This window comes from Oncorhynchus tshawytscha, linkage group LG04, assembly GCF_018296145.1.
Source record: "Oncorhynchus tshawytscha isolate Ot180627B linkage group LG04, Otsh_v2.0, whole genome shotgun sequence".
NCBI classification, from domain to species: Eukaryota; Metazoa; Chordata; class Actinopteri; order Salmoniformes; family Salmonidae; genus Oncorhynchus; species Oncorhynchus tshawytscha.
The window spans coordinates 48,766,176-48,792,140 of record NC_056432.1 but is presented as its reverse complement, the minus strand read 5'-3'; the positions used below and the strand labels follow the sequence as shown (position 1 = coordinate 48,792,140).

General features: G+C 42.9%; 1 protein-coding gene across 1 annotated transcript in view; it reads left to right on the top strand.

The window, feature by feature from the left end:
* The first annotated feature begins 13,747 nt into the window (after positions 1 to 13,747).
* cmya5 (cardiomyopathy associated 5) overlaps positions 13,748 to 25,965 on the top strand; it is a 63,711-nt gene continuing 51,493 nt past the window's right edge. The window contains exons 1-3 of the mRNA XM_042320177.1: positions 13,748 to 14,105; positions 18,970 to 21,619; positions 25,294 to 25,734. Coding sequence (XP_042176111.1) covers positions 14,008 to 14,105; positions 18,970 to 21,619; positions 25,294 to 25,734 — 3,189 coding nt within the window. The 5' untranslated portion in view covers positions 13,748 to 14,007. The remainder of the gene's footprint in view (positions 14,106 to 18,969; positions 21,620 to 25,293; positions 25,735 to 25,965) is intronic.

Below are 25,965 nucleotides of genomic sequence, written 5' to 3'. Positions count from 1 at the left end.
TTACCTGTATTAACTGCACCTGTTTGAACTCATTACCTGTATAAAAGACACCTGTCCACACACTCAATCAAACAGACTCCAACCTCTCCACAATGGCCAAGACCAGGGAGCTGTGTAAGGACATCAGGGATGAAATTGTAGACCTGTACAAGGCTGGGATGGGCTACAGGACAATAGGCAAGCAGCTTGGTGAGAAGGCAACAGCTGTTGGCGCAATTATTAGAAAATGGAAGAAGTTCAAGATGACGGTCAATCACCCTCGGTCTGGGGATCCATGCAAGATCTCACCTCGTGGGGCATCAATGATCATGAGGAAGGTGAGGGATCAGCCCAGAACTACACGGCAGGATCTGGTCAATGACCTGAAGAGAGCTGGGACCACAGTCTCAAAGAAAACCATTAGTAACACACTACGCCGTCATGGATTAAAATCCTGCAGTGCACGCAAGGTCCCCCTGATCAAGCCAGCGCATGTCTGAAGGCCCGTCTGAAGTTTGCCAATGACCATCTGGATGATCCAGAGGAGGAATGGGAGAAGGTCATGTGGTCTGATGAGACAAAAATAGAGCTTTTTGGTCTAAACTCCACTCACCATGTTAGGAGGAAGAAGAAGGATGAGTACAACCTCACGAACATCATCCCAACCGTGAAGCATGGAGGTGGAAACATCATTCTTTGGGGATGCTTTTCTGCAAAGGGGACAGGACGACTGCACCGTATTGAGGGGAGGATGGATGGGGCCATGTATCGCAAGATCTTGTTAGAGCATTGAAGATGGGTCGTGGCTGGGTCTTCCAGCATGACAACAACCCGAAACACACAGCCAAGGCAACTAAGGACTAAGGAGTGGCTCTGTAAGAAGCATTTCAAGGTCCTGGAGTGGCCTAACCCAATGGAAAATCTTTGGAGGGAGCTGAAAGTCCGTATTGCCCAGTGACAGCCCCGAAACCTGGAGGATCTGGAGAAGGTCTGTATGGAGGAGTGGGCCAAAATCCCAGCTGCAGTGTGTGCAAACCTGGTCATGAACTACAGGAAACATGATCTCTGTAATTGCAAACAAAGGTTTCTGTGCCAAATATTAAGTTATGCTTTTCTGACGTATCAAATACTTATGTCATGCAATAAAATGCAAATTAATTACTTAAAAATCATACAATGTGATTTTCTGGATTTTTGTTTTAGATTCCGTCTCTCACAGTTGAAGTGTACCTATGATAAAAATTACAGACCTTTACATGCTTTGTAAGTAGGAAAACCTGCAAAATCGGCAGTGTATCAAATACTTGTTCTCCCCACTGTACATATTTGCCTCAATTTCAGAACCCATGGGTAGATTTACACATTTATGTTTAGGGAATAATCATGAATCCTACTTAATGGAGAAATGTTGCCTTTTACGGGCAAATGAAGAAAGGTGGTTTGATTCATTGTGAAAGCTGCCACATTCAGATCATCAATGGTAACGTTGGAAGTAATGTAGCCTACAAAATAATTATAATATGTAGAATAGTATACAGCAGTATCATATAATAAATATTCCCTAATTGCCCGCATTGATCATTGAACTGTTTGATGGCAAGTACAAAGTTTTGCGTCATGCATCAAGTTCAAAGAAACAGTTTGAAGTCCATAATTATTTATTTTTACTACAATTTGTATTTGGCCTTCATTAAATAGTATCCACTATTATTCAACCCTCCGCCACAACCACAAGGACGCCCTTACAGTGGAAAGAAATAAAGTTAGGCTGCGAACATTAAATTGGGAGTTAAATATATGTGGTTATGGTAGCTACCCACAGTTGCTTATAATATTTAACATAGGCTATTCATTTAATCCCTGCAAGTTATAAGGCCATACAATTAAAATTCTGCATAATGGCACAGCATTTCATACTTCACTGTGGGAAAGTGGCATAAATAGGCCTACCTGTCATGTTTATATGTTTTTCAGATTCCTTCCATTCATCTGCAGTGATCATAAGGTAAAGTAGATCTAAAACAATTGTTATTTAGCCTATATGTATAATCCCCATATCCAAACGGATTACCTAGCTCTTGTCAATAGCTCTTATCGTATCATTTATTTGATCTGCACCCCAAACAGATACCTTACTGGCATTTCCCCCAAGCTTAAATTCAAGGTCAGAATACGCTTAGACAGAAAAGTGCAAAAAAAGGTAATAAAGTACATTTACGAGCGTGTAACTGGTCTGAATTGTCCCCTTAGATAAGAGCGGACCCTGACAGAAAACATAGCTATGATAATATCCCTTTCTTCACCCCACTCTCTTTTCATCTCCATCTCTTTCTCTCCTCTGTGTCTGCCCTTGCACATGGAATTGTAATGATCTGTCCTAAGGTTCTCCCTGAACTGTGTTCTACTTCCTCTGCTCTTTACATACCACGGGGGACCTGTCCTCCCGAGATCAAAGGTCAAACCCTTGGTCAAGAACACATCTCGGAACCTCCAGTCAGCTCTCTAATATTAGCTCCTCAGCACCTGTATGTTTCCAGCTTATCTATGATTATCTATGACATTGACAATGTTGTTGGGTGAAGTACCAATCCTAGGTAGAATGCATATTAGAATGTTATTATCATGGAACATTGTCATTCTGCTGTCATTATTCTGTTGTCTCTATGACAATAGGTAGAGGTAGTGTCTGCAGAAGTGCTTTTGTGGGAATAACAACTAAGAAATCCATTTGGGATTCTAGGCTATGATGGCATGTATGAGCACCCAGCAAACCAAAGTTGGTTCTGTGAAAGTTCCCAGAACATTCATTAGGTTGCGGTAAATGTTCTCATAATACAAAAACTGTCCCGTTGTGCTGATGATTATACAATGTTTGTATAAAACATTCACCTGACATTGCAAGAACATTCGCAGAACACATTTAGTCTGTTCTTTAAAGGTTCCCAGAATGTGGGAACAGTCTGGTGGGAACATTGTGGGGACATCACAAAATATGTGTTCCCAAAACACAAAACCTGTCCAGATGATTATACAATGTTTATATTAGTTTGCAAGAACGTTCCCAAAACACAAAACCTGTCCAGATGATTATACAATGTTTATATTAGTTTGCAAGAACGTTCCCAGAACATATTTCTTATGTTATTTAAAAGTTGTTAAAACATTTCTTTAGGTTGTGGGAACATTTCGGGATACGACAAGATGGGTTCCCAAAACAGAAAATCTGTCCATTTGAGATGACATTCTTACAATGTTTGTATCAGGGTGCACAAAACTTTCCCTTGAATGTTATTTATATGTTCTCAGAATGATCAAATTCAGTTTTGAACAGTCCATGGAGGTTTCTTTCATGTGTTAGTGTTATCTTACTGTTGACAAAGTTAGTTGTACAACAATCCATATAGAAACACATCTGGCAATTAATTGTAATTACATGACAATTTATTGTACAAACAGTTCTGCCATAGTCTCAAGCGGGGATCGGACCTGGGAGCGTTATCCCTGGAATTAATCCATAGCGCCATTGGGAAGGGACTAACATACAGTTAAAGCAATTTACACCTTTACTCTGACTTCCAGATTGTGGTCTTTATCTTTGCATACAGTACCTGTCAAAAGTTTGGACACCTACTCATTCAAGAGTTTTTCTTTATTTTTTACTATTTTCTACATTGTAGGATGATAGTGAAGACGTCAACACTATGAAATAACACATACTAATTCATGTAGTAACGAAAAAATTGTTAAACAAATCAAAATATTTTTTACATTTAAGATTCTTCAAATTAGCCACCCTTTGCCTTGATAAGCTTTGCACACTCTTGGCATTCTCTCAACCAGCTTCACCTGGAATGCTTTTCCAACCATCTTGAAGGAGTTCCCACATTTTCTGAGCACTTGTTGGCTGCTTTTCCTTCACTCTGCGATCCAACTCATCCCAAACCATCTCAATTGGGTTGAGGTCAGGTGATTGTGGAGGCCAGATCATCTGATGCAGCACTCCATCACTCTCCTTCTTGGTCAAGTAGCTCCTACACAGCCTGGAGGTGTGTTGGGTCATTGTCCTGTTAGAGAAAAAAAATGATAGTCCCACTAAGTGCAAACCAGATGAGATGGCATATCGTTGCAGAATGCTGTGGTAGACATACTGGTTAAGTGTGCCTTGAAATCTAAATAAATCCCTGACAGTGTCACCATGAAACATTACAGGAGCATTCTGCTAATGTTGATGGATGTGTGTTTTAAAATCCCAGCCCCCGTCCCCGCAGGAGGCCTTTTGCCTTTTGGTAGGCCGTCATTGTAAATAAGAATATGTTCTTGACTGACTTGCCTAGTTAAATAAAGATTAAATAAAAATGTCAAAAGCAGCCCCACATCATCACACCCCCTCCTCCATGCTTCAAGGTGCGAACCACACATGTGGAGATCATCCATTCACTTACTCTGTGCGTCTCACAAAAACACTGCGGTTGGAACCAAAAATCTAAAATTTGAACTCATCAGACCAAAATACAGATTTCCACCTGTCTAATGCCCATTGCTTGTGTCTCTTGGCCCATGTAAGTCTCTTCTTCTTATTGGTGTCCTTTAGTGGTTTCTTTGCAGCAATTAGAACATGAAGGCCTGATTCACACAGTCTCCTCTGAACAGTGGATGTTGAGATGTGTCTGTTACTTGAACTCTGTGAAGCATTTATTTGGGCTGCAATCTGAGGCTGCTAACTCTAATGAACCGGGTCTTCCTTTCCTGTGGCGTTCCTCATGAGAGCCAGTTTCATTATAGCGCTTGATGGTTTTTGCGACTACTTGAAGAAACTTTTGAAATTTTCAGGATTGATTGTCTTAAAGTAATGATGGACTGTCGTTTCTCTTTGCTTATTTGAGCTGTTCTTGCCATAATATGGACTGGGTCTTTTACCAAATAGGGCTATTTTCTGTATACCAACACTACCTTGTCACAACACAACTGATTGGCTCAAACGCATTAAGGAAAGAAATTCCACAATTTAACTTAACATGCCAGACCTGTTAATTGAAATGCATTCCAGGTGACTACCTCATGAAGCTGGTTAAGAGAATGCCAAGAGTTTGAAAAGCTGTCATCAAGGGAAAGGGTGGCTACTTTGAAGAATCTCAAATATAAAATATATTTGGATTTGTTTAACATTTTTTTGGTTACTACATGAATCCATATGTGTTATTTCATAGTTTTGATGTCTTCACTATTATTCTCCAATGTAGAAAATAGTAAAAATAATAAAACCCTTGAATGAGTAGATGTGTCCAAACTTTTGACCTGTACTGTATATACGAAGACATATGACCATAGTTTGGATCATAATTAAAGTATTTCAATACAAAGGGAAATCCACGGGAAACATTAGGATCCTGGTGGCGTAGCAGACTCAGTAGCCTACAGGGCTTGACGATGTTCAAATCTATTTGATTACCATTCTTTAAAAAAGCTATAGTTATGTTTGGACATTACCCTAATAAAATATAACGATGTAAGAAGATTGAAATGCCATTTCTTTAAAAGTTTGGCAACTTCATATAATAGTGTTACAACACACATCAATATTAGCAGCACTTAAACAGCAATTTTTTTGAAAACTACTTCCATTATCATTGACGTATGTTTTTCGAACAATTCTGGATCATCATGTCATAATCTTTAAAGAATAACTTCATAAGAGTCTCACAGGAATGTTTCTTGTTGTTATAGGTGTTAGTATTAATATCATCCCAACATTACCTGAATAATAAATAAAAATTTGTTTTTTTAGAACAATTTATATTGCTCCAACAGGGAAGGTTAGGACCATAATGTCACACTATAACTTTATGAGACCATTGTAGGAATATTCCTTGCTTGCTGTTATGTGTTTGAATAACATATCCATCAACATTAGCAGAATGCTAGTGTTTCCTCAGAACCACTTCTATTGCTTCCACATTTTGTTGCGGAATTATGTTCTAAGAACATTAACGGATAATTGTGTTACCCCCGGCAACCTAATGAGATCCTTAGTGTAATGTTCTTTGATAGTTTTTAGAACATTCCAACAATTTTTTTAAAATTTTTTATCGTAGAAAATAATATTTGGTGATCAAAAAAATGCTTTGAATGTTTGTGGGACGTTATCATTCTCAAATCTCAAAACCTAACTAGAACTTCATAAGAAAGTTAGCTAATGTTCTGGGAATGTTCCCGGTTTGCTGGGCTGTTGGTTGTTATAAATACACATCATAGGTTGTTAAATACAGGATCTTAATTTGACCACCTTGTTGTAGGATATTTCTTCCTGCACCATAGGAAATTAAAACTTTATTTTATTTAAGGTTAATAAAATTCTTCTAAAGTTTGTAATTTCCACTTTAAAATGTCAGACTTGTTTTTGCTCAAACCAAAATTTTATCAACCGATACAAAATGTACCACTAATTATAATCCACATAGTAATTCACATTTCCTGTAGCTGCAGGATTCTTTTCCTGCTGTGAGAAACTGGTCAAATTAAGATTCTATACCTGGATCGGTGTCTCGGTTGACATATGCATTAATGTCAGGGAAATGTTCTAGTAATGTTCTCTCATAACCAATTTAATTGAACCCAGACATGACTGCTGAAGAAGGTTTTGGGAGCGTTATTGGAACCATCATGTCATAATGCCACACTATAACATTATGAGAGCATTGTGGGAATATTCCCTGCTTGTTGCTATGGGTGTTTTTAATTTAATTACATCGCCTTCAACATTCAACAGAGAATGTTCCTGTAATGTTTCCTCAGAACCATTTCTATTGCTCTCACATTTTGTTGCAGCAGTATGTTCTAAAAACATTTATTTTACATTGTTATTACCTGGAAACCTAATGAGAACGTTTGAAGAATGTTCTGTGGTGGATGTTACAGCTGTTATGCACAACATTTTAACGTTAGTAGAACATTCTAAGGACATTTTTTATTTTTTTATTCAACAACAAAAAAACATGTTATCATCCTAATGTTATATAAAATCCTAACTAGAATTTAATGGGAATCTTAGCTAATGTTCTGGGAATGTTCCCGGTTTGCTGGGAAGCTTTCTGTATTTTTCAAATTTGTTAATTATATTGGGGAAATTCTAAGACATTTCTGTTCAAACCCTTTATTTTCCTATGATTGGATTGCTGTGTCTGATTCAGCGACTAGTTTTGTTCTTCTAAACATTGACAGTCACTCATATTTGATCAGTTAACTGCTAGACAGACCAGTGCGACAATCTACTCTCACCTCGACGTGAGTATAGCTACTTTTATTGGTAATATTTTGTTAATGTGGTTCCTTGTGACTTTTTGTACTGAACACACTTTCAATGTTTTATTTTTGTGATAAGAAAAATTGTGTCCCAGCGTATTTCATTGGAATGAAATGTTAACTGAGGCTGAGACCTCTAGGTTCCCAGACCCTTATTAGTTTGTCTCTGTGATTTTAATGCCGAATTACGTTAGTTTTATGACCAGTGCATAGTGTTGGCATGAGGAGGGACATGGTGTTAGTCAGACATAGCTATGTGTGCATGTATGTTTGTTCACGCCTGTGCTACAAGGGGGTACAGTGCCTATATTTAACCCAGCCACGGAGAATCTAGTCTTAAAGGGATAGCTGCAAGATTTCGTCAATTAGCCCTTTATACTCACACCTGTATACAGGTTTAAAATGGCAGGTTTGGGCACTGATAAGCGCCTAAATTGAAATGCAGTGGTTATACAGTAACATGCTATAAATTATAACAGAGCTCAGGCTCTGCGTTTCACAGCGCTGTATGGGTTTCGACTGACAGCCGTTTTGAACTTGATCACCATACGTGACAAGAAGTAGCTCCCTTCCCTCCTGCTAATTGGGCAACTATCAAAACATTTTTGTTGTCCGAGTCGATGTACACTGAACAAAAATATAAACGCAACATGCAACAAATTCAAAGATTTTACTGGTACAGTATAGGGAAATCAGTAAATTCACATTTTTGTTCATTAGACACTAATATATGGATTTAAATGACTGGGAAAACTGATATGCATCACAGATAGGGGTGTGGATCAGAAAACCAATTAGTATCTGATGTGACCACCATTTGTCTCATTTAGCATGACAGAGAGTTGATCAGACTGTTGATTTTGCCCTGTGGAATGGTGTCCTACTTCTCTTCAATGGCTGTACAAAGTAGCTGGATATTGGTGGGAACTGGAACAAGCAGTTGTACACAGTGAGTACATGATGCTCAATGAGTGACATGTCTGGTGAGTAAGCAGGCCATTGAAGACCTGGGACGTTTTCAGCTTCTAGGAATTGTGTACAGATCCTTGTGACATTGGGCCGTGCATTATCATGCTGAAACATGAGGTGATGGTGCCGGATGAATGCTACAACAATGGGCCTCAGGATCTCGTCACGGTGTCTGCATTCAAATTGCCATCAATAAAATGTGTTCGTTGTCCGTAGCTGATGCCTGCCCATACCAAAACCCCACTGCCTCCATGGGGCACTCTGTGTGACAACGTTGACATCAGCAAACCGCTCCCCCACACAACTCCATACATGCTGTCTGTCATCTGCTCAGTACATTTAAATTCGGGATTCATCCATGAAGAGCACACTTCTCCAGCGTGCCAGTGACCATCAAAGATGAGCATTTTCTCGCTGAAGTCGTTTACGATGCCGGACTGCAGTCAGGTCAACACCCTGGTGAGGATGACGAGCACGCAGATGAGCTTCCCTGAGAAGGTTTCTGACAGTTTGTGCAGAAACTCTTCAGTTGTGCAAACCCACAGTTTCATCAGCTGTCCGGGTGGCTGGTCTCAGATGATCCCGCAGGTGAAGAAGTCAGATGTTAAGGTCCTGGGCTGGTGTGGTTACACATGGTCTGCGGTTGTGAGGCAGATTGGATGTACTGCCAAATTATCTAAAATGACGTTGGAGGTGGCTTATGGTAGAGAAATTAACTTTTCATTCTCTGGTAACAGTTCTGGTGGACATTCCTGCAGTAATCATGCTAGTTAGTTGCACACTTTCTCAACTTGAGACATCTGTGGCATTGTGTTGTGTGACAAAACTGCACATTTTAGAGTGGCCTTTTATTGTCCCCAGCACAACCTGCACCTGTGTTATGTTCATGCTGTTTAATCAGCTTCTTGATATGCCACACCTGCCAGGTGGATGGATTATCTTGGCAAAGGAGAAATGCTCACTAAGAGGGATGTTGCAATTATATTTTTGTTCCATATATTTTGAAAGATGACACATTGAGGATTATAATTAATACCACTTTGATGCCAAACACCCATAAGTCCAAATTTGCACTTCACATTTCCATATCACAAAACTCATATGCAGTCAATGTTTATGATCACTTTGTTTGATGTACAATTACTAGATGACATGGCGTCATACCCTGAACTATGTTTGTCTTATGAAGAAAATTTGCCTCGGAACACACACCTGAATGCATGCATGACTCCTTTCTATGCGCACCAAAATGACGATCTGTTTCTCTGAATTGCACTGTGAAAACCTAACACTAAGATCTTATTTTATAACTTACCTAGTCATGTTGGCAATAGAACAAGCTTTCAAATGTGTATTTATTATGGATCCCAAGGCAGCAGCAACTCTTCCTGGGGTCAGGCAAAATTAAGGCAGTTATACAATTTTAAAAACATTACAATACATTCACAACACATTGTGTGCCCTCAGGCTCCAACTCTACTACCACATATCTACAACACAAAATCCATGTATACGTGTGTATATAAACTCAGCAAAAAAAAACATCCTCACTATCAACTGCGTTTATTTTCAGCAAACTAAACATGTGTAAATATTTGTATGAACATAACAAGATTCAACAACTGAGACATAAACTGAACAAGTTCCACAGAGATGTGACTAACAGAAATGGAATAATGTGTCCCGTAACAAAGGGGGGGTCAAAATCAAAAGTAACAGTCAATGCAGCTGGTGGCCACACCAGATACTAAGTACTGCAGTGCATCTCCTCCTCATGGACTGCACCAAATATGCCAGTTCTTGCTGTGAAATGTTACCCCACTCTTCTACCAAGGCACCTGCAAGGCACCATGCTCAATGGGATTGAGATCTGGGCTCTTCACTGGCCAAGGCAGAACATTGACATTCCTTTCTTGCAGGATATCACGCACAGAACGAGCAGTATGGCTGATGGCATTGTCATGCTGGAGGGTCATGTCAGGATGAGCCTGCAGGAAGGGTACCACATGAGAGAGGAGGATGTCTTCCCTGTAACGCACAGCGTTGAGATTGCCTGCGATGACAACAAGCTCAGTCCGATGATGCTGTGACACCGCCCCAGACCATGCCGGACCCTCCACCTCCAAATCGATCCTGCTCCAGAGTACAGGCCTTGGTGTAACACTCATTCCTTCAACAACAAATGCGAATCATCACCCCTGGTGAGACAAAACCACGACTCGTCAGTGAAGAGCACTTTTTGCCAGTCCTGTCTGGTCCAGCGATGGTGGGTTTGTGCCCATAGGAGACGTTGTTACCAGTGATGTTTGGTGAGGACCTGCCTTACAACAGGCCTACAAGCCCTCAGTCCAGCCTCTCTCAGCCTATTGCGGACAGTCTGAGCACTGATGGAGGGATTGTGCGTTCCTGGTGTAACTCGGGCAGTTGTTGTTGCCATCCTGTTCCTGCCCCGCAGGTGTGATGTTCGGATGTACCGATCCTGTGCAGGTGTTGTTACACATGGTCTGCCACTGCGAGGACTGTCAGCTGTCCATCTTGTCTCCCTGTAGCGCTGTTTTTTGCGTCTCACAGTACGTACATAGCAATTTATTGCCCTGGCCATATCAGCAGTCCTCATGCCTCCTTGCAGCATGCCTAAGGCACGTTCACGCAGATGAGCAGGGACCCTGGTCATCTTTCTTTTGGTGTTTTTCCGAGTCTGTAAAAAGACCTCTTTAGTGTCCTAAGTTTTCATAACTGTGACCTTATTAATTGCCTACAGTCTGTAAGCTGTTAGTGTCTTAACGACCATTCCACAGGTGCATGTTCATTAATTGTTTATTGTTCATTGAACAAGCATGGGAAACAGTGTTTAAACCCTTTACAATGAAGATCTGTGAAGTTATTTGGATTTTTACGAATTATCTTTGAAAGACAGGGTCCTGAAAAAGGGACATTTCTTTTTTTGCTGAGTTTAGTACATATGCTATCGTGTGTGTATATGCATGTATCTGAGCCTATGTTTGTGTTGCTTCACATTTTCCAACTGTTCCATAATGTGTATTTCTATCTGTTTATTAAATCAAATTTTACTGCTTGCATGAGTTACTTGATGTGGAATAGAGTTCCATGTAGTCATGGCTATATGTAGTAATGTGCACCTCCGATAGTCTGTTCTGGACTTGGGGACTGTGAAGAGACCTCTGGTGGCATGTCTTGTGGGTTATGCATGGGTGTGTGCCAATAGCTCAAACAGATAGCTCGGTGCATTCAACATTTCAATACCTCTCACAAATACAAGTAGTGATGAAGTCAATCTCTCCTCCACTTTGAGCCAGGAGAGATTGCCATGCATATTATTAATGTTAGCGCTCAGTTTAAATTTAAGGGCTGTTCTGAGTCAATTGCAATTTTCCTAAGTCCCTCTTTGTGGCACCTGACCACACGACTGAAAAGTAGTCCAGGTGCGACAAATGGACCTGGCTTGTTGATAGTGCTGTTAAGGAAGAGCAGCGATGTATTATGGAGAGACTTCGACCCATCTTAGCTACTGTTGGATCATTATGTTTGGACCATGACAGTTTTACACTCCAGGGTTACTCCAAGCAGTTTAGTCACCACAACTTTCTTAATTTCCTCATTGTTCATTACAAGATTTAGTTGAGATTTAGGGTTTAGTGAATGATTTGTACCAAATACAATGCTTTTAGTTTTTGAAATATTTAGGATTAACTTATTCCTTGCCACCCATTCTGAAACTAACTGCAGCTCTTTGTTAAGTGTTGCAGTCATTTCAGTCGCTGTAGTAGCTGACATGTTTAGTCATCCGCTTTTATAGACACACTGTCTTTACTCAGAAAAAACGCCAGAATTTCAGTTTTCAATCGCTTGGCAGCTGGTTTCATAATTTGTATCAGCATTTTACAACTTGGAGAAAAAGCACAACACAGACAGCAGCTGCCTCTGTTCTCTCCCGTGAAGGTCCTATACGCCATCCTTTCAGAAGTTTTGCCTTCACACAGCCTGTCCGCTGATGCCCACCTGAACCAGATTGTGATTTATAAATGTCCGTTTTTGGGATTGCGTCAACAATAACAACAATTGTGTGATGGCGGGGATGCAGGGTTGTGTTCCAAACAAAGCAACTACAAGTGTGTTTGATCTAGTTCCTCAACGGCACAGCTAGGAGAGTGCCTTGAAAAGTGCCTTGAAATTACTTAGGAACTGTGCACACTTTGGAGAGGTGTCTGGCCACTTGGAGACACCAGTTAGTCTTCTCACCCAAACCCACAATATTCTTATGTTACTGAATGTATCCAGAGTATTTTCAGATGATCAACAAATGTGTTAAAGTACAGTAAATGTCAAATATACATAAAATCAACAGTGTAACGTTTGGATTCAGTCTTGTCAGATGAACTGTTGTGCTCAATTGTCCCATAATCTCCAAACCGTTCCCTTTCATTTGCTACCATGCTTATATGTATGCATTTGAGCATATGCTTTTCATTTTTCTTCTGTGAGAAACATTTCAATGTAGCCCTATCCTTATAGGCCAATTCCCACAAGTGTAAAAGGGTAAGGCCTTTTTCTACTTACCCAGAGTCCGATAAACTTTCAAATGAAAGTTCAAGAACATTGGGAAACGGCACTACAATTTGATTTTTTATTCACATAGAAATGTGTGTTATAGATCTATCATTCTACTTGAAAGTAAGTCTAACAAGCTATTTCTTTGCTTCCTGTTCTTAAGTTTTGTTTTTGCATATTTTACTTTTGGTTTTTCGTACATTAGCTTTAAACAGCTGAAACAACAATATTTTTGGTTATGGAAAATATATTTCACAGCGGTTTAGATGGTACAATGATTATCAACACAATACTAGTTTATTTTGTAACATAAACTGAAATTTGGCAAACTATTAAAGTTTTAGCCACCAGGAAATGGCGGAGCGATTTCTGCATAGTGCAACTTTAAAAGACAAAAAAGGTCACCTGATTTCACCTTTTTATTTTTGTCTGGGAAGGCTAACACGTTTTAGCACTTATTCCTTCTTTAGAGATACCATTTGTATATCTCTGAGTGTAGTTAAAGGAAGTTAAAAAATAGTTTTGAGAGCCATTGCTAACTAGCGTTAGCGCAATGCCTGGAAGTCTCCCAGAACAGCTAGCATGCTCGCACTATCCCTTTAAACTCACACTGACCCTGATCCATGCTGCCACTAGAACACTGTGGCACTGTGACCCACTTAAAGCTATTTTAGTGTTATGACCATGTCATGTTTCTAACCAGGACCTACCATTTGGAGGACATTGATTTATAATTCCCTCTGTGTTGTTGCACACAGGGAGCAAACTTGCACAGCTTTAGATAATGTAGGCACTGTATCTTAGGGAACAGTTGTTGCAGTGAGTGACATGTTACGTCTCTGTCTGAGGGTGTTGTTGTAGGTCCACAGACTGAAACGCAGGGGGCAGAAAGACACAGTGCCCTGTCCCTCTCTTTCAGCCTACATATTCTCTCCATCTCTCTCCCCTCCCCTCTCTCCCTTTCCCTTAGCCCTCTCCTGTCTCGCTCTGTCCCTCTCTGTCAGTCTATTTCCAGTGCTAGCTGAGTCAGGCGAATAGCTCCCAGCTTGGAATGACACAAATAGGAAGAGGGACTCCAATCCTCTAAGAGGGTCAGATACCAACAGAAAAATAACAAGAAACTTTAGAAAACATCAGGAACTACGGAAAAATACTGAAACCTGCTAAAGGAACCTGCTATAAACTACAAAAATGGACTCTGATATGGCTTTGACGGAATTACAGGAGCATGAGTTGCCAGAGGCCGTCGTTCAGGAGGATGAAGACGACGTGGAGGAACTCAGGAACAGGTGCTTGAATTTCAGCTAAGTGCTTCACTGTCTTACTGTGCTCTGGAGCACACACACACACACACACTCTACAACACTAGGACAATTAGTGCTCTATTAATTCAGATCCGCTTTAGCCAACATCCGTATAGCTATTATTTTGGTCGTGTCGGAGTTGAAACTGCGTTAGAGCTGTCAAATCCACAAGCGACTCCTGTCATTATACCTAAAGCGGACATTGCCAATGGCTGCACAGAGTCACATTACGAGAAATCGTATGCAGGCTTGTTTACAAGTTCGAACACTGGAAAGCGATTTAGACTGATAGAAAACCTTAATTATTTTGTTTAATGATTTTCAATTTGAGCATCATTATTTCTATATAGCCTACATTTTCTCATTCTGAACTGTGTGGCTTTGTGACAATGATCAAGAGCAGCTGCTCACCGGTTTGACAACTCCCATGCAGTTACATCTCAGACACCACCAAAACATCAGTATGCGGTGATCACCAGTTAACACTTGATCTAATTGAATCTAGGCCTTACACTATCACACAGTTTAGTGCTTTACTCTCTAATTAGGTTATTCTGAATATTGCTACTGTAGCTACATAGATAGTTGTCCCGCAGCCCCAGTCACGATGATGTTCGGGGACACTAGCCTTCCCAGTTTTGATCTACTATTGGACAGAGCGAGTGCTCAGTGCATATAGGATCATTTGTTATACAGTTTTTCTCAATCGCGTACAAGCAATTTTTCGATCTGTGTTGAAACGTATCTATAGCATAACAGCAATGATCAAATGCTCAAATACATATCTTAGACCACATATCTTAGACCTCATCAGTGAATAGTACAAAGTTCATTGTTTTGTTCACAGAATATTAACACGTTGTTTTCATCATAAAATAAATGTGTGCAATTGTGTTCACTGTTTCTGGCTATCAGTAAATACTACTGCACAAAATTCTAAATCATTCCATAAGTGTCATACCATTTGAGTCGTTCCATGTCATTTCAGCAAGCCATGACACCCACCATTGTTCTGAAATCGTTTTTGTAATTATAAACTGGTAAGATTGACATTCCCGAAACCTTATTTTGTTGAAATTGTATTTAATCTCAGAAAAATGTATAAAATTGATTGCACCCAAATTGTCCATTTAAGTTTAAAGGATATATTCAATAAATATAGCACCCAACATCCGATTTGGACCAAACGTCTTCCTACAAATGAGTAAGACATGAGGAATCCAATAAAATACTCAAAAGCCACCCACAAACCCCTCACTTCAATCCCACCCCAACAACCAGAATACAATATAAGATCTCTATGTCTGACAAGTAGTATGAATATGCAGTTTGGAGTATTGTTTCTTCTTACTATGTAATGTGTTCTTTGTGAATTTGGTGATGGTTATTTTCCTCTGTTCTGAGAAATTTGAAATTGAAGTCTTGCAATTTTTTACCATAAATTAGTGTGAAAATATCAGGTTTTGACCACTAAATGCGGCTGTTCCTGCTATGCTGCCAGACATTTTGCTGGTCCCTTGTTTTTATTAAATGGATCACATTTCCTTTGCAACTTGGTCATCCTCACAATTCAAGTCATTCCTTCATGAAATAAATTCATTTTGTCTTTCTCTTAGCAACTTAATGCTTCAACCCAACATTCCTTGAATAGTCCAACAAGGCAGCCTTCTGAGAGGGCTATCCCTATGGTGCAATGAACCTTTTTTACAAGACTAAAACTTTGGAGAAATGGGCTAGCGACTAAAAGGTTCTAACAACCCTAATAAAATATTAAAATTGTAATACAATTGTAATACTTGCAAGGCAGTCTTATATTTCCAATAACATTATTAGAAAACAGCTCTATATGCAGTGTGATTTGTGACATTTACCATTAAACCCAACCCAACTCAATACCATTACAATTGCAAAAGACTATACAGTGTGTGTTTGGGACTTAAGACCACTAGCGCCCTCTACTGAAGAACATTAGAATGATGCTTGACAAGGCCAATTCATTACCGGTCTCAATTAAATTAAGTGCATGCTCGGAAAAGCAAAGAGCATAGTTATTTTCTGAAGATATCTGCTGGGATGGTGTAAATACAACTAGGCTGCATTCCACACTGCAATGGATATTTCTTTATTTTTACCTTTATTTAACTAGGCAAGTCAGTTAAGAACAAAGTCTTATTTTCAATGACGACCACCACTATGATTGAAAATACGGAGAGTGTAATCACTGATGTATTGGATTTGCCCCAAATATAACATTTTGTTTTCAGGACAAAAAGTTAATTGCTTTGCCACATTTTTTGCAGTGTTACTTTAGTGTCTTGTTGCAAACAGGATGCATGCTTTGTAATATTTTTTATTCTGTTCAAGCTTCCTTCTTTTCACTCTGTAAATTAGGTTAGTATTGTGGAGTAACTACAATGTTGTTGATCCATCCTCAGTTTTCTCCAACACAGCCATTAAACTCTGTAACTGTTCAAAGTCACCATTGGCCTCATGGTAAAATCCCTGAGCGGGTTCCTTCCTCTCCGGCAACTGAGCTAGGAAGGACGCCTGTATCTTTGTAGTGACTGGGTGTATTGATACGCCATCCAAAGTGTAATTAATAACGTCACCATACTCAAAGGGATATTCAATGTCTGCTTTTTAATGATTTGTTTTACCCATGTACCAATAGGTGCTCTTCTTTGTGAGGCATTGAAAAACCTCCCTGATCTTTGTGGTTGAATCTGCATTTGAAATTCACTGCTCGATTTAGGGACCTTACAGATAATTGTATTTGTGGGGTACAAATATGAGGTAGTCATTATGCAACTATGCAACTTATGTGACTTGTTAAGCACAGTTTTACTCCTGAACTTATTTAGGCTTGCCATAACAAAGGGGTTGAATATTTATTTACTCATGACATTTCAGCTTTTAATTTTTAATTGATTTGTAAAACTTTTGAAAAACATAATTCCACTTTGACATGATGGCATATTGTGTGTAGGCCAGTAACAAAACATCTCTATGTAATCAATTTTAAATTCAGGCTGTAACACAACAAAATGTGGAAAAAGTCAAGTGGTGTGAATACTTCTGAAGGCACTGTAGATGTCTGTCTTTGGTTTGGAAAGCAAAGTCAACATACTGTACTTCTTGAACTGTGTATGTCAGAATAGTAGGAATCCAGCAAACTTCTGGAAAGTACTTAAATCTCTGAAAGCCTAGCTAAAAAAACATTAGCTGACATGGGCTAGTTGATCTGGACGTTTCTGCCAAGTTATAAATAGCTCTCTAAGGTATTCAATGACTGACAATGACAAGAGGAAAACTGATGACCGATTTCGAAATTGCACCTTGTGCATTCTACTATTACAACTTTCAAGACTAAGTTGAAAGCTGGACTGAGATCAGCTCAGACAGATGGAAACACCAATTTGCCTCAGCTGGCCATCTATTTTAAATAATAGTTTCTAGAAATTCCTCATTTATTCCCCTCGAAACTATTGAAAATGATGCACTCCCAGATACACATTCTCTATTTTCATTTCAACCATTTTATATCTATGATTTAGTAAGTCCCTTGCTAACAAATCCACAGGGGCTGATTCTCTTGATCCCTTCTTACTGCAGCTCTCTGCCCCACTTATTGCAGAATCATTAGCCTATATTTTTTTACTTGACAATTGTTCCTGGTGTTATCCCTAAGATCTGGAAAGTGACACGTCCTCCCCCCTAAACAACGGAGTAGATCATTTTGACTTAGATCAATTATCTTGCCTTTCCAAAGTTTTAGAATCCCTGGCCAACTCTCAGCTAAGACCTTTTTAAACTTCCAATTCTATTCTAAATGTGCACCAGTCTGGTTTTAGACCCAGACAGAGCACAGTTTCAGCTGCTACGCTTGTTATAGATGATGTGTTAAATTGCTTAGATCATAAAAACCATTGTGCTGCCTTATTCATAAACCTTCCAAGGCCTTCGACACTGTTGACCATTACATTCTCACTCAAAGACCGACTTGACTTAAATAGGCCTGGATCAGGCTTCTTGCAAGTGGTTAGAGAATTATCTGTGACAGGACACAATGTGTGATTTGCGATGGTGTCCGGTCTACTTTCCTGGATATTACAAAAGGTGTGCCGCAGCTACTATCCAAATAAAGAAAGTTCAACAAAAGAAAAATACAACTCTTTTGAACAGATAAAAATGTTGTTGATCTTTAGAACATTTATCCTGTAGCTGCCATTTCCTTTACACATCCAACTGGGCACAGGCATCAATTCAATGCATATTCTATGTTGGTTCAATGACCTGGAAACAACGTTGATTCAACCACTGTGTGCCCAATGGGATGTTGATTTTGTTAAATAAACCCGGGGCGATGGAAACCTGCCTATTGACTCTCCCCTTTGATTGCCCCAAATTGACCCATTTTTAGCTTCAACTTCTAAGTCCATTGGAGAGGATCAGCTTGAGCAAAGTGGGGTGAAGAATCTTCACTCTAGAATTGATCTAGACATAGTATTCCCTGCCTGCCAGATAATAGGGTTTGTACAATTAAGATTCACAGAGCTACGGTCAAGCGATGCCCCTTGCCAAACACACGCGCACAACCAGACATTGATTGATTGATCACTTATCACACACAGGCACTGATATGCACACACACACTGCAAGTTGATGCACACTTCTCTAGTTATCAAGCTGAGAAATGGTTAAGGTAATCACGTTCAATGTGAGGTTTTTGCTCACAGTTTGCTATTCCCGGAGTACCCCCTGAAGTACCCCTACATGTGCATTTCACTTGTAGACCTATGTTCTTATGTGCTCCCAAGTAACTAATCTAACTCCCTGTTCCTTTCTTCAGTCTGCGGGAGGTGGTCCAGGACCAGTCTGTGAAGCCCAAGCTGCAGTGTCTGATGGTGGACCCGTCCTTCTCCATGGTGACTGTTCAGAGTGAGGACAGCGGCATAGTCTGGGAAACGGCCTCCAGCCGATGCTCCACCCCCTGGGCGTCGGAGGCCAGCTACAGCTCTGACACCTACAGTTTGGACGGCTCTGCTACCGGTGGTGGAGGTGCACAGGGCAAAATTACCATTGTCTTCGATGAGGACAAGATAGTTCGGAGGAGGAAGAGGATGAGAGGAAAGGCCAGGCTGGGGGAGAGGCTAAGGAGACCCGGGAGCTCCAGGTCTGGCTCGGCACTGGGGGTGGAGAGGCCTGAGATGGCTGAGGTGTCTGTGCCAAACATCCGAGTGGAGAGTGTAGAGTCAGACACAGAGTCAGGGGAAGTGAAAGACAAAGAGCAGGAGCTGTTTAGTCTGATTTCAGAGGGTTATGAGATCCTCAACATCAAAGTCCCGTCCAAACTGCCCACAGTGGACGAGGAGGAGAGCACTGAGCTGCAGGATAACCTGTCCTACTTGGAGGAGACACCCAGGATCAGGTCCAAATCCAGGCGGGGCTCTGAGGCCTTACCTGCCCAGGACTACCCAGAAATGAAGGAGGTACAGGAGGGCACAGAAGGAGAAGAAGTAGGAGAGTCTAAGCCCTCAGAACCCACAGAGCAACAGGGGCCTCACAGCCACAAGGACGGCACCAGTAACATGGACTACTTTGAGGCATTTACCCTCCTGGATGAGGTGGTTCCTGGGCAGCAGGTTCCAGAGCCAGTGGGAGACGAGACACCCACGAAGCCCCAACGAGAGGAGACTAATCTGGGGCAGATGACAGCCACAGACAGCCTCTCTGCAGTTCCGGACGATGACTTTGTGTTTGTCACAGACATGGAGATTGCCAGCGAGCGTTTGGATGAGGTGTTCTACGGGAACAAACACCATGCACCCCCAGAGGACCTGATGAAAAGGGGAGAAGAGGATGAAGAGGAGGGAGGGAAGGAAGGAAGAAGGGAGAGTCTGAGGTCTCTGAAGGAAAGTGGGTCAGCACTGTTCGGCAGAGAGGAGAGCATCCTCACCCCCATCTTCCTCTCCCCGGGACCCCCTAAGATCATTGATCCCATCCTACTAGAGGAACCCACAGCCATGTCCTTCCTCTACTCCGACCTGTACGAGGACGCCATGGGGGAGAGGAGGAGGAGCGACGAGGAAGGCTCAGAGGCAGAGAGCGTGGGGTCGGACAGATCGTTCCAGAGGCGACTGTCTGATTCAGAGGAAACAGACGGATACCTGGAGAAGTTTATCCTGAAAGACGAGACTCCCAATGTGGAGGACCAATCAGAAGAAGTGGATGGTAAAGGGGAGGGGCTAATGATGTGGTCGCAGAGTAAGTTTGAGCTGACCGGATTCCTAACGAGAGTGGTGGAAGAAGAAGAAGAGGAGAAGGAGGAGTGTAAGAAGGAGGAGATCAAAGCTGCAGAGATGAATGGGTACCTGCAACCAGCAGGATATAAAGAGATGGAGGAATCAACAGAGATGGAAGAATCAACAGAGAAATCTTTGCTGCACATCAAGGAAACTGGTCCAGATAAAGACTCTGAGTCTGTAAATACAGACAGCAAAGTGTCTCAAGTTGAGAAGGACCATCTAGTCCCAGGAAAGAAACCTGAGAAGGTTGATGTGGTAGAGGAAGCTAAAAGTGAGACAACACCTGAGTCACATGAGTCAGAGGTTGACAGCCAGGAGGAGGTAGTGTCAGATAAAGTATCCCATGAAACAGAGCTACTAGCTCAGGCAGAGGAGGTGAAAAAAGAAGACGAAGTAGAAGTGTCTAGAGTGGCAAAACCAGTTGTAATTCAGGAGCCTGTGGTTGTACAGGTGAACCAGGTGTCAACTGAAAGTAAAACAGAGACTGTAGTTAAAGCATCTGAACCTGTAAGAGCAGAGGATGCTATTAAAGATCCAACTGAGGCCATAGCAGGATCACTGGAGCTACACAGGGTCTCTCAAAAGGCAGTTACTGATTTATCAGTAGCTGTTGTGAAAGTAGCAGATGATACTAAAATGGCATCTGAAATTGCAGCTGAAGCAATCAATAGAATGGAAATGCTAGCTGAAGCACACAAAGTTGAAAAAGTAGAGAATAGATCTGAGGAGCCTGTGAGTGTAGCGGAGGAGTCCTTCACACACAATCCTGAAGCCGAAGTAGTTCCAACTGCCCCTCCTGCAGAAGCTGCGGAGCGATGGGCGTCACTTCTTGCCCCTGCTGAGGGAGATAAGGGACAGGAGAAAGAGCCAATGAAGAAGCAGGACTTGGAAGGTGAGGACGAGTGGGTGTTCACTCCCCTCAGGAGCTTTGCTCCTCAGGAAGACCTCTCTGAGCTGCACAGAGAAACTGTAGTTTCAGAGATGGAGCTGCACAGGGAGACTGCAGAAGAGCTGGAGTATGAGATAATCTCGCAGCAGGAGGCAAGAGAGATGATGGTGTCTGAGACAGAGAGAAAACAGCTCTGCCCAGGCCCTAACTCTAATCTAGAGAGAGAGAGGGAGCTGGAGAAAGAAAAGGAGAGAGAGGTGGAGTTGGAGAGGGAGAGAAAGAAGCAGAGGCTCAAGGAGGAGGAGAGACAGGAGAGGGAGGAGAGGGAGAGACAGGAGAGGGGGAGACAGGAGAAGGAGAGACAGATGGGGTTGGAGAGGGAAAGAGAAAGGGAGAGGCTAAGGCTGAAGGAGGCAAAGGAGAGACAGGAGAAGGAGAACAAGGAGAGGAAGGAAAAGGAGAGACAGGAGAGGGAGAGACATATACAATTGGAAAGTGAGAGAGATAGGGAGAGGCAGGGGCTGAAGGAGGAGAAGGAGAGACAGGAGAGGGAGAAACAGGAGAGGAAGATACAGGTGGGAAATGAAAGAGAAAAGGAGAGGCTGAAGGAAGAGAAGGAGAAGGAGGAGAAGGAGAGACATGAGAGGAAAAGACAGATGGAGAGGGAGAGAGAAAAGGAGAGGCAGAGGCTGAAAGAAGAGAAGGAGAGACAGGTGAGGGAGAGAACAATAGAATTGGAGAGGGAGAGAGAAAGGGAGAGGCTGAAGGAGGAGAAGGAGAAGGAGAGACAGGTGAAGGAGAGACAGGAGAGGGATAGACATATAGAGTTGGAGAGGAAGAGAGAAAGGGAGAGGCAGAGGCTGAAGGAGGAGAGCGGGGAGAAGGAGAGACAGGAGAGGGAAAGAGAAAGGGAGAGGCAGAGGCTGAAGGAGGAGAAGGAGAGACAGGAGAGGGAGAGACAGATGGAGAAGGAGAGAGAAAAGGACAGGCAGAGGCTGAAGGAAGAGAAAGAGAGACAGGAGAAGGAGAAGGAGCAACAGATAGAATTGGAGAGGGAGAGAGAAAATGAGAGGCAGAGGCTGAAGGAGAGAGAGGAGAAGGAGAGACAGATGGAGAAGGAGAGAGAAAAGGACAGGCAGAGGCTGAAGGAAGAGAAAGAGAGACAGGAGAAGGAGAAGGAGCAACAGATAGAATTGGAGAGGGAGAGAGAAAATGAGAGGCAGAGGCTGAAGGAGAGAGAGGAGAAGGAGAGACAGGAGAGGGAGAGACAGATGGAGTTTGAGAGGGAAAGACAAAAGGAGAGGCAGAGGCTGAAGGAGAGGGGGGAGAAGGAGAGACAGGAGAGGGAAAGGCAGATGGAGTTGGAGAGTGAGAGAGAAAAGGAGAGGCAGAGGCTGAAGGAGGAGAGCGAGGAGAAGGAGAGACAGGAGAGGGAGAGAGAAAAGGAGAGGCAAAGGCTGAAGGAGGAGATACAGGAGAGGGAGAGACATATGGAGAAGGAGAGAGAAAAGGACAGGCAGAGGCTGAAGGAAGAGAAAGAGAGACAGGAGAAGGAGAGACAGATAGAATTGGAGAGGGAGAGAGAAAATGAGAGGCAGAGGCTGAAGAAGAAGGAGGAGAAGGAGAGACAGGAGAGGGAAAGACAGATGGAGTTGGAGAGGGAGAGAGAAAGGGAGATGCATAGGCTGAAGGAGGAGAGTGAGGAGAAGGAGAGACAGGTGGAGAGGGAGAGAGAAAAGGAGATGCAGAGGCTGAAGGAGGAGAGCGAGGAGAAGGAGAGACAGGAGAGGGAGAGAGAAAGGGAAAGGCAGAGGATGAAGGAGGAGAGCGAGGAGAAGGAGAGACAGATGGAGAAGGAGAGAGAAAAGGACAGGCAGAGGCTGAAGGAAGAGAAAGAGAGACAGGAGAAGGAGAAGGAGAGACAGATAGAATTGGAGAGGGAGAGAGAAAATGAGAGGCAGAGGCTGAAGGAGAGAGAGGAGAAGGAGAGACAGGAGAGGGAAAGGCAGTTGGAGAGGGAGAGAGAAAAGGAGAGGCAGAGGCTGAAGGAGGAGAGCGAGGAGAAGGAGAGAAAGGAGAGGGAGAGAGAAAAGGAGAGGCAAAGGATGAAGGAGGAGAGACAGGAGAGGGAGAGACATATGGAGAAGGAGAGAGAAAAGGACAGGCAGAGGCTGAAGGAAGAGAAAGAGAGACAGGAGAAGGAGAGACAGATAGAATTGGAGCGGGAGAGAGAAAATGAGAGGCAGAGGCTGAAGGAGAGGGAGGAGAAGGAGAGACAGGAGAGGGAAAGACAGATGGAGAGGGAGAGAGAAAAGGACAGGCAGAGGCTGAAGGAAGAGAAAGAGAGACAGGAGAAGGAGAGGCAGGAGAGGGAGAGACAGATGGATTTGGAGCGGGAAAGAGAAAATGAGAGGCAGAGGCTGAAGGAGGAGAGTGAGGAGAAGGAGAGACAGGAGAGGGAGAGACAGATGGAGAGGGAGAGAGAAAAGGACAGGCAGAGGCTGAAGGAAGAGAAAGAGAGACAGGAGAGGGAGATACAGATAGAATTGGAGAGGGAGAGAGAAATTGAGAGGCAGAGGCTGAAGGAGAGAGAGGAGAAGGAGAGACAGGAGAGGGAAAGACAGATGGAGTTAGAGAGGGAGAGAGAAAAGGAAAGGGAGAGGCAGAGGCTGAAGGAGAGAGAGGAGAAGGAGAGACAGGAGAGGGAAAGACAGATGGAGTTAGAGAGGGAGAGAGAAAAGGAAAGGGAGAGGCAGAGGCTGAAGGAGAGAGAGGAGAAGGAGAGAGAAAGGGAAAGGCAGAGGCTGAAGGAGGTGAGTGAGGAGAAGGAGAGACAGGAGAAGGAGAGACAGGAGAGGGAGAGACAGATGGAGAGGGAGAGAGAAAAGGACAGGCAGAGGCTGAAGGAAGAGAAAGAGAGACAGGAGAGGGAGATACAGATAGAATTGGAGAGGGAGAGAGAAATTGAGAGGCAGAGGCTGAAGGAGAGAGAGGAGAAGGAGAGACAGGAGAGGGAGATACAGATAGAATTGGAGAGGGAGAGAGAAATTGAGAGGCAGAGGCTGAAGGAGAGAGAGGAGAAGGAGAGGCATGAGAGGGAAAGACAGATGGAGTTAGAGAGGGAGAGAGAAAAGGAAAGGGAGAGGCAGAGGCTGAAGGAGAGAGAGAGGAGAAGGAGAGACAGGAGAGGGAGAGACAGATGGAGTTAGAGAGGGAGAGAGAAAAGGAAAGGGAGAGGCAGAGGCTGAAGGAGGAGAGCGAGGAGAAGGAGAGACAGGAGAGGGAGAGACAGATGGAGAGGGAGAGAGAAAAGGACAGGCAGAGGCTGAAGGAAGAGAAAGAGAGACAGGAGAGGGCAGAGAAGGAGAGACAGGAGAGGGCAGAGAAGGAGAGACATGAGAGGGAGGAAAAGGAGAGGGAGAGAGAGTTGGAGTTGGAGCGGGAAAGAGAAAATGAGAGGCAGAGGCTGAAGGAGAGGGAGGAGAAGGAGAGACAGGAGAGGGAAAGACAGATGGAGTTAGAGAGGGAGAGAGAAAGGGAGATGCATAGGCTGAAGGAGGAGAGCGAGGAGAAGGAGAGACAGGAGAGGGAGAGACAGATGGAGAGGGAGAGAGAAAAGGACAGGCAGAGGCTGAAGGAAGAGAAAGAGAGACAGGAGAAGGAGAGACAGATGGAGTTGGAGCGGGAAAGAGAAAATGAGAGGCAGAGGCTGAAGGAGAGGGAGGAGAAGGAGAGACAGGAGAGGGAAAGACAGATGGAGTTAGAGAGGGAGAGAGAAAGGGAGATGCATAGGCTGAAGGAGGAGAGCGAGGAGAAGGAGAGACAGGTGGAGAGGGAGAGAGAAAAGGACAGGCAGAGGCTGAAGGAAGAGAAGGAGAGACAGGAGAGGGCAGAGAAGGAGAGACAGGAGAGGGCAGAGAAGGAGAGACATGAGAGGGAGGAAAAGGAGAGGGAGAGAGAGTTGTTGAGGGAGGAGGAGAGACAGGAGAGGGAGGAGAGGGAGCAGAAGAAGAGACAGGAGAGAGAGCGGGAGAGAGAAAGAGACAATCAGAGGCTGAAGGAGAAGGAGCGACAGGAGAGGAAGAGTGAGATGGAGTTAGTATTGGAGGGAGAAAAGCAGAAGGAAAGGGTGAGAGAGAACCTGCTGATGGATATGGAGAGGCAGAAGGAGCGAGAGATGGAGGAGAGGGTAAGAGAAGAGAGAGGGTTGGATCTCCCCGCTTACGAGGAGCCCATTGAGGCTGATTTTGAGATATTCGATGCGGAGGAGGAGAGCCAGGCCAGAGCAGCTGCTGCCCTACAGGGGATGGATTGCTTCTGTCTGGGCTGTGGTTGTCTGCTCTCTGAGACTGAAAGACTGTCTGGAGGACACCAGGATCATGAGGTCACCAGCGTGGAGACAGCCTACAAAGACATCAGGGTGAGTGACAAAGTTAGATGTTAGTGGATAGAGTACACTATTCACATCACACCATGTCACAATTCAGGTAATTCATTATTGTGTCCCTTCCTGGAAACTTGTCTTGCATCTTATACTCAACAGCACAGCATCACCACATTTAGTGCAATTATACATAAATGCATAAAACAATGTAAATCAGCACTATACAACTAGATACAACACTTGTGGATCATACCTGGGCTCAAATAC